The sequence below is a fragment of the Pipistrellus hanaki genome (assembly GCF_964339955.1).
Source record: "Pipistrellus hanaki genome assembly, chromosome: 14".
Lineage (NCBI taxonomy): Eukaryota > Metazoa > Chordata > Mammalia > Chiroptera > Vespertilionidae > Pipistrellus > Pipistrellus hanaki.
The window spans coordinates 53318803-53327567 of NC_140516.1; the positions used below are offsets into that span (position 1 = coordinate 53318803).

The 8765-nt window shown below is 64.7% G+C and overlaps 1 protein-coding gene across 2 annotated transcripts in view; it reads left to right on the top strand.

The window, feature by feature from the left end:
• The window catches only part of CPXM2 (carboxypeptidase X, M14 family member 2), a 30494-nt gene extending 27162 nt beyond the window's left edge, over positions 1 to 3332 (top strand). Inside the window, exons 13-15 of one of the 2 annotated variants that reach the window (XM_084904461.1) lie at positions 797 to 896; positions 2913 to 3172; positions 3260 to 3281. In XM_084904461.1, the coding sequence (XP_084760587.1) occupies positions 797 to 896; positions 2913 to 3169 (357 nt within the window). In that variant the 3' untranslated portion in view covers positions 3170 to 3172; positions 3260 to 3281. Of the gene's footprint in view, positions 1 to 796; positions 897 to 2912 lie in introns of both variants that reach the window. The other variant, XM_084904460.1, reaches the window with a different exon arrangement.
• The last annotated feature ends 5433 nt before the right edge of the window (positions 3333 to 8765 follow it).

Genomic DNA, 8765 nt, shown 5'->3' on the forward strand with positions numbered 1-8765 from the left:
TAGTCCGGTGGCTGTGGCCCCGGTGGCTGTGGTCCTGGTGGCCATGGTCCCGGTGGCCGTGGTCCTTGGTCGCCTGTGGCTGGGTGGCCGTGGTCCCGGTGGCCGTGGTCCTGGTGGCCGTGGTCCCGGTGGCCGTGGTCCCTGGTTGCCTGTGGCTGGGTGGCCGTGGTCCCGGTGGCTGTGGTTCTGGGAGGCCGTGGTCCCCGGTGGCCTCTCCAGTGGGGAAGGAGCCGTCTGCTCTCCTTCCTCTCTCTATACTAAGTCTGTAGAGCTCAGGAAAATGCAAATAGGTGCATATCGACATTCCATCGTTAGTGGATTTCTAAAAGATAAATGTTTTTTATTGATTTTAGAGAGAGAGGGAGGGAGAGATGGAAACATCAACTGGCTGCATCCTGCACACCCCCTACTGGGGATCGAGCCTGAAACCCGGCATGTGCCCTGGCTGGAATCGAACCGGCAACCTTGTGGTACATGTGCCTCCGCTCAACCACTGAGCCACAGTGCCCAGGCCAGTGGGTTTCTGTTTAGGACCCTCTCAGAGGCTGACATGTTTAACCTTCTGAGCGACCTCACTCCGAAGGGCGCCTCTGGAGCTGCCGAGAGCACACTGGCGCAGAAGGTCCACTCACAGATCCCGGAGCAAAGACACTCACCCTCCACACCCCACCGCGCGGGCGCTCCCGAGCGGGCGGGCCGCGGGAGGGTCACCCTGGGCGGCCGAGGGTCCGTGCTCACCGTGCGTGGCGGGCGGGCGGGCGGGGAGCTCACCGTGTCCTGTGTGTCTGCCGAGCAGGTGCACCGCGGCATCAAAGGCCTGGTGACGGACTCGCACGGGAAAGGCATTCCGGACGCCGTCATCTCCGTGGAAGGCATCAACCACGACGTCCGCACAGGTAACCGCTGCGTGTGCTCCCCTCCCGCAGGGCGCGTGCGTTTCCTGGAAGGTGGAGGGGTGAGTGGACATTGCAGGGTGTCCCCAGAGCGCCCAGTGGGTGGCGTGCCAGTGAGGGCCCTTCCCAGCCCCGTGCTGCTCCCTCCGAAGGGAGGGAGGGGGCCTTCCCCCAAACTGGTCTCATTCAGCAGATCATCCCGTTTGGTCTGGGAGGAAACAGAGACCCTGGACATGAGGCTGGGGTGAGGCTGCATTCAGACTGGCCATGTGCCTTCAGTGCCAGGCTGCCTGCCCACCCAAGTGCCTGGCCAGAGGCCAATGGCTATGGAGACGGTGCAGGGTGTCTGAAATGCCACGGAGCAGCTGCCTGATGGGTAACACCCTGAGTCATGTGCTCCCATGTGGTTGCCTGTTTCTTTACTCAACAGTATTTCCATGCCAGGTAGCATGGTATTAGGTACATAGCAGCCCCCTTAGGCACCCAGCACTCATCCATCATTCATTTATCCATCATTCATCATCCATCCATTCACCCATTCATCCATCCATCCATCTATCTATCATCCATCCATCCATCCATCCATCCATTATCCATCCATTCACTTATCTATCATCCACCCATCCACCATTCATACATCCATCCGTCCATTCATTCACTCAATAAATGGGACTCACAAGGAGATGGCAGTCTTTATGAATGAAAGAGGCTGTTGGATTGGCTCCACATGGGACTGTGTTTTAAGCATTGCCAATGAGCCTCTTAAAAAGCGTGTTTCATGAAAGAGCCTGGAACATTCTGGGACTATTAGTGCCGTGTGCGCTCTGCGAGGAGACGTGAGGGTTTAAATGGAGTGGGAGATAACAGGGCCCCGGGGCCGCCAGCCTGCAGAGAGCTCGCTGCCTAATGAGCTCCGAGCCGCCAGCCTGTGATCAGGGAGACAGCTGTGATGAGCCGATGGGGCTCGCAGCCCCTCCGCCATGATTTCCTGTCGCAAATCCCACACCTCACACACGCCGCCTCCCCGCGCTGGTACCCGCCTTCGGGGACCCGCGTCAGCTCCGAGTTTGCTTGGTTTCTGCCTGAGGCTTACGGGGTCTACAGGTTTTATTTCCGGAGGGACTTTGTGTAAAATAAACAGCGGGATTAGCTGACAGCAGCAGGAGATGAATTCCACCGGGGAAGCAGCCAGAAAGCACGCTGCCTTCTCAGTCCACGTAACTGGGGCCAGAGCCAGGCTCTGTGCCACGGGACGGTCCTCGGCCTGGTGGGCACTGACCTCACAAATGACATTCATTGGGCCTGGTTGGCCCTCTGCCCACCGTGTCCATCTCTGTCCGCCATGTCCACCTCTGCCCACCGTGTCCATCTCTGTCTGTGTCCATCTCTGCCTACCGTGTCCATCTCTGCCCACCGTGTCCATCTCTGTCCACCATGTCCATCTCTGTCCACCGCGTCCACCGTGCCCACGACGCCAGCAGTGTGTCCACCACCCCTGCAGCCCACAGTGCCCTCACCCAGTGGGGCAGTGACCCAACAGCAGCTGGCACTTTGTGTGCCCAGTCCTCTGTTCCTAAGACATTCAGGCTTGATCCCCAGTGTAGGGCGTGCAGGAGGCAGCTGACCAATGATTCTCTCTCATCATCAATGTTTCTATCTCTCTCCCCATCTCCCTTCCTCCCTGAAGTCAATAGAAATATATTTAAAAAGTAAAAATAAAAACATTTTTTTTTTTAAAAAAAGGCATTTGTGGGGAGGGGCGAGGCGGACCATTGGAAGCGCACATGCAGAACGAATAGCACGTTGTCACGGGGGTGGGGCTCGGTGAGAGGTGGTTTCTCCATCTCCGTCCCCGTGTGCGGACGCTGTGGGAGCCCTCCCAGGCCCTGCCTGCCGGAGCCCTCGGGGGCTTCCAAAGAGGGGCCCCCTGCAGGGGCCGCCCCGCTCTCTCTGGTCTCGGCTCCGGGGCTGGGGTCCCCGCTGGACCAGAGCCGCCCCGACCCCCTGCTCTCTCTCCAGCCAGCGACGGCGACTACTGGCGGCTGCTGAACCCCGGGGACTACGTGGTCACGGCCCGGGCCGAGGGCTTCGCCGCCTCCACCCGCAGCTGCATGGTCGGCTACGACATGGGCGCCACGCGCTGCGACTTCGCGCTCAGCAAGACCAACCTGGCCCGCATCCGCGAGATCCTGCAGCAGCACCGGCGGCCCCCGCCCGGCGGCCTGCGCGCCCGCCCGGCCCGGCTCCGCGGCCGCAGGAGGCGGCAGCGCGCGTGACCCCGGCTCGAGCTGGGGTGACCTCCGACCCGAGCCGGGGTGACCTCCGACCCGAGCCGGGGTGACCTCCGACCCGAGCCGGGATGACCTCCGACCCGAGCCGGGGTGACCTCCGACCCGAGCTGGGGTGACCCCTGACCCGAGCCAGGGTGACCCCCGGCCCCAGCCCGGGCCCAGACCCCGCCGAGGACGCCCCGGGGCCGGGCTCCCGGAGGACACGTTCCCTGTCCCTCTGTCGTCCCGGGAGGCCCCCGGGCAGGGCTGAGGCTCGAGGTCTTTCTCTCCCTCCGTCCCCGCCTCCAATGGCCCAGAGGGAGCCGCGGAGCAGGCTGGCGGAGTGAGCGGCTCTGCCAGGACCGGGGAGCGGGGAGCCTGCCGCCCGGGCGCCTGGCTGTGCCGTGGGGAGCCCGGTGCGGCCCCTGCTGGTGACAGGAGCTCCTGTGTGTGTGCCGTGTGCCGTGTGCCCAGCTGAAGCCGCTGCTCCCGGGCCCGCTGTCCCCGAGGTCACCCTTCCCGCGCTCAGGCCGGACACCCCCGCCGGGCACCCCCACTGCCGCCCCGCAAGCCCAGTCTGCTGACAGCAGCAAGCAGAGCAGCGGCGGCCGCGGAGTCAGTCTGGTTTCTCTCCCATCGGCGGGAAAGGCTGGAGTAACCCAGGCGGGAGGCCTGGGCAAGGGGCGTCAGGGCTGGTTGCCGGCCTCCGGGGTTTACCCAGAACCCCGCACCCCCGGGTCCACAGCCCGATAGGGAAGGTGCTTCCCACGAAGCCACATCCTGTCCGGCTCCTCCGAGAGCCGCTCGGGCCTGGAAGGAGAGGTCAGGTGACCTGCGGCCTCCTCTGCCCAGCCCCCTCCCCCGGGGGCGCCCTCACCTGCCCGCTCAGCATCGCCTGCGGAGCTCGCTCGGAGGGGGCGGAACGGCCACGGGAAAACAAATCTCATTGTTACTGTTGCGGCCGAGGACCGGAGCGTGAGGAATAAAGGAAGCAAACGGGAGCGGCTCCTGTGGTTCCCTTGGAGCCTCGCGCCCATGCCCCGCGGGACGGGACGGGATGGAGCCGGGCTCCCCTCCCTGAGCTGGGCCCAGGCCCGCGAGCGTGTCCTCCTGCCGTCGGTCCCCTGCCACGCACAGCCCACGCACGGCCACGGCCACGGCCACGGCCCCAAGTCCCGGGGAACTGGGAAACAGACATCAGAGGGGGCGCGTACGTGGTGCCTTCGGGGGTGGACAGAGGAGCGAGGCGGGTCTTTATTTTTTATTATTTTTAAAAAATATATTTTATTGATTTTTTACAGAAGAGAAGAGAGGGATAGAGAATTAGAAACATCGATGAGAGAGAAACATCGCCCAGCTGCCTCCTGCACACCCCCTCCTGCGCAGGGCTGAGTGTGGGGAGCAGGCAGCACGGGGCCGGGAGGGGCGGCCAGCAGGAGGGGGCTCAGGAGACGGGGAGGGGGGACAGCTAGGGCGCCGGCACTGGTCCCCGAAACGCTCCTGGGCCCGGGAACGCCTGGCTGAGGGGAGGCCCCGGAAGCTGACTGAGTGAGGCTGCGGGATATCAGCTCCCACCCAGGGTCCCCGCCAGCGGGCACGTGGCTGAGGGCAGCGGCCGGGTCCGATGGGACCTCTGCCGTCGGTTCCTCCTTAACCAGCGTTTGCTGGAGCCGTTCCCAGCCCGGCCTGTGTGGCTCAGTGGTTGAGCACTGACCTATGAACCAGGAGGTCAGGGTTCATTCCTGGTCAGGGCACATGCTGGGTTGTGTGTCCATCCCCAGTAGGGGGCATGCAGGAGGCAGCCAACCCATGATTCTCTCTCACCATGGATTTTCTCTCTCCCTCTCCCTCTCCCTTCCTCTCTGAAACCAATCCTATGTAATAAAAGGCCAATATGCAAATTGTCCCCTTGACCAGGAGTTCCACTGGGAGTTTGACCAGGGGGCAGGGCCAGCCCGCCAACCACCCATGGCCCCTCCCCCCAGGCCTCCTGGCCTGATCGGCCTCAGGCCTCTGGTCTGTATCTATAAAAGCCTAATGTGCCAAGTGTCCCCTTGGGAGTTTGACCGACTGGGAGTTCAGTCACTTGCTATGACATGAGCTGACCACTAGGGGCGGTGCAGAATCAAGGAGGGCCCTGGCTGGCAGCCACTAGGGACCCTCCCCTGCAGAACTTTCACGCCCTGGGCCTCCAGTAAAAGTACATTTAACAAAACATTGAGGCAGCCATGGCCTCGGCTTCCTGCCAACCCCTCCCCCTTCCCATCAGCGGGACCGGAGCGGCCCTGTCCGTCCGCCATCTTCGGGCCCCGGTCCCTGAGCTGAGCTGGTGAGGCCCATTAGCCTCACCCAGTCCCTCCGGTGGCTCAGACAACAAGGAGGCCGCACTGTCACCGCAGCTGCTCTCTCGGCTCCGGGCAGGACTCGCTTCTTAAGGTTCCGAGGCGAACACCCCCCTTCCTTCCCTGTGCTAACGGCAGGCACCACGAGGCTCTCTGAACCGGCTTTTAGAAATTACCGGAGGAGAAACCTGGCCAAAGACCGAATGCCGGCGCGGTCCGAGGGCAGAGCGCTGGCTCGCTGTGATCGCCCTCCTGTGGCCTCGCGCTGTGCCCGCCTCCCCAGCGCCTCTGCCGGGCTGCAGCACTCCGAGCAGCCGGGGGGGGGGGGGGGGGGGGGGCCCACCCCCAGTGGGAGGAAGGGGGTCACGCTGACGGAGGTGGAGGGTGGGGGGAGAGGGTTCCACAAAGCAAAACTGATCTGTTGTTCCGAGAGAGAGAGAGAGAGAGAGAGAGAGAGAGAGAGAGAGAGAGAGAAAGAGAGAGAGAGAGAGAGAGAGAGAGAGGAGAGAGGGAGAAGGGGTGGGGGGAGAGAGAGACTCCTGGGCTCCGCTCTGGGGAGCCAGGTCTTGTCGTCTAGTTGGATGCGTGTGGGACGTGTGTCCGTGTGGGACGTGTGTCCGTGTGGGACGTGTGTCCGTGTGGGACGTGTGTCCATTGGGATGCGTGTCCGTGTGGGACGTGTGTCCATTGGGACGCGTGTCCGTGTGGGATGCGTGTCCGTGCGGGACGTGTGTCCGCTAACAGTCGCTGTGGGCCGCTCACCCAGCTGCCCCGTGCCTGCGGACGTGGGCCTGGCCGCACAGCGCTGTCCGGGGAGCTGGCTCCATTGGGGACGTCCCGTGGACGCGGCCCCGATGTCCCGGAGAAGCTGTGCATGTCTGCTGAGAAGGTGCCGTCTCGTTAGCTCTCCGCCCAGGGACTGCGCGACGGCTCCTCGGTGAGAGGCAGAGCGCAGCCTGGGCCTGCTGCTGTGGAGGTTGCCGTGGAGACCGGGATGGAGGCGGAGGCGGCCTCGCAGCTTCGACACCTTCCCCCGCGGCCGGCAGCCTGGCAGTGCGGGCTCTGAGGGAGCTGGGAGCTGGTGGGTGCGGGGCGTGCGCGTGTGCGTGTGGGTGCGCATGTGTGTGTGTGTGTGTGTGTGTGCGCAGGCCTGCATGTTGTATGTCAGAGACGTGATGCCATGCACCCAGGCGGACACGGGCGGTCCTCTCCCAGAGGCGGCCTCTCCTGGGACTCCCAGAGAAGCCACATGCGGGCGGGGGATGTGGAGGAATCTCCAGGCCAACGGACCAGGCCCCTGTGCTGGGCCCCGCACTGAGGGCCCGCGGGGCGGCTGGGCGGCTGGTCCCTGGACCCTTCCAGCTCACACTGCTGCCTTCTGAGTGGCCTGGGTGCGAGCACTTGCTGTCATGTGAGCGGCAGAGCCTCCCCTGATTCCCAGTCCCGCTCCGCTCCATCCCGGCTCTGACTGTGCAATGGGAAGGTGGCTGGGCCGGCCCCCATGGGCACTGGCTGGGCCTGTCCTGGCTCTGACTGTGCAATGGGAAGGTGGCTGGGCCGGCCCTCATGGGCACTGGCTGGGCCGAAGACTCTACCTCCTGCAGTAATGGGAACCGGCCAGCAGAGGGCGACAGCGCCTCCCAAGGCCTGCAGCTGGGCTGGGGAACCACACCTGTTCCCTTTCAGCGGGGGTGAAGGGAGGCTGAGCGAGGGGTCTGGGGCCGGGTGGGCACCCAGCTGCCCGGGAGGCCTGCTCCGCCTGCCGCTCTGCAGACGGGAGCCTCTGTGACCGACGGTGTGGGCCGAGCCTCCAGGAGCTGGGCGCAGGCAACTGGGTGCTCACAGCGTTCCCTGGGGGGGAAGGGAGGCGGAGTGCCCGCTGGGGCCAACCCCCCAGCCCCTCCCCCCCGACTGGTTTGAGGACCTGGTTGCTGGCAGGACCTGGGGGACCAGTGATGGGCTGGGGCCCGGGCTCAGCGGGTCCCTGGAGCTGCAGGGGAGTGCGGAGGGTGCGGTGCGCTGAATGGGGGCTCCAGGGGGTGAGAGATGCTGCCACGAAGGTGGGGTGGCACCAGAGCCTTGGACCAGGCGGTCCCTGGCAGAGCTGTCCTCAGGGATCGGATGCAGGAAGGGCGTGGGGTGGGCTGGTCCGTGATGGAGACGCCGTCACCTCCCACAGCTGCCGGGCGGAGCCTGACCGGGCCCACACGTGCCCTGGGGCTCCTCGGCACCATGCTCCCTTCTCCCTAACGGGGAGGAGACACTCAGAGGAGGGAGGGCTGTTGCTCATGTGACAGGAGACGGGGGTGGGTGCCCATGGTGGGGTGACTCAGCCCATGTCCCTCCTCCCCCCGCCCCCCCCAGGCCTAAGTGGAAGCAGACAGGCTCTCGGTGGGCTGTCTTTGGGGGTCAGCTGACCACAGACACAGCAACCCCAGACACCTCGCTCCTCCTCGTGGCCCGCCCCTCGTGGGCCTCGGTTTGGGAGTCCGTCCAGGGGTGCAGAGGGAGGCGCCTCAGGGCGCAGGCTGGTCCTGGGCGGGAAGGAAGGAGAGCCTCCCGCTCCAGGCCTCACTTCCCGGCTTCGTGCTGTGTTCTCACTCCGGCCGGCCGCCGGGCGTCGGGCCCTCAGCCTCCAGCCGGCACCTGGCGTCCGGGGCGCAGATCCCGCGGCAGGTGCTGGTCTGGACGTTTCCAGGGGCCCTGCCTGAGGAGACGGGCGTTGAGAGGGGTCTCACCCCGAGGTAGACAGTTCACCCGGGCCATGGCGCGTCGGACGCTCTATCCCGCGGCCGCCAGCCTTCCGGCCTCACGGGCCGCCTGCTGGTGACCGCTGGCCTCACGCTGTGGGGCAGGGGTCCTCAAACTTTTTAAAGTGGGGGCCAGATCACAGTCCCTCAGAGAGCTGGAGGGCCGGACTATATGAACTACTAATTCCTACTGTAACACCTCGGCTGCGCTCACTGCCCAAAAAACCTGGCGGGCCGGATCAGACTCCTCTGCGGGCCGCATGTGGCCCGCGGGCCGTAGTTTGAAGACCCCTGCGTGGGGTGAGCACACGCCTCCGGCTGGCAGCTCGCCGCGATGTGGGTGCTGAGCATCTCTGACACCCGGCTCCTCCCTTCTCCTGGTGTGTGTGTGTGTGTGTGTGTGTGTGTGTGTGTGTGTGTGTTTATAGAGGGAGAGAGGGAGAGAGAGATGGAAACATCCCTGATGACAGTGAATCATCAATCAGCTGCCTCCTGCACGGCCTCCCCACC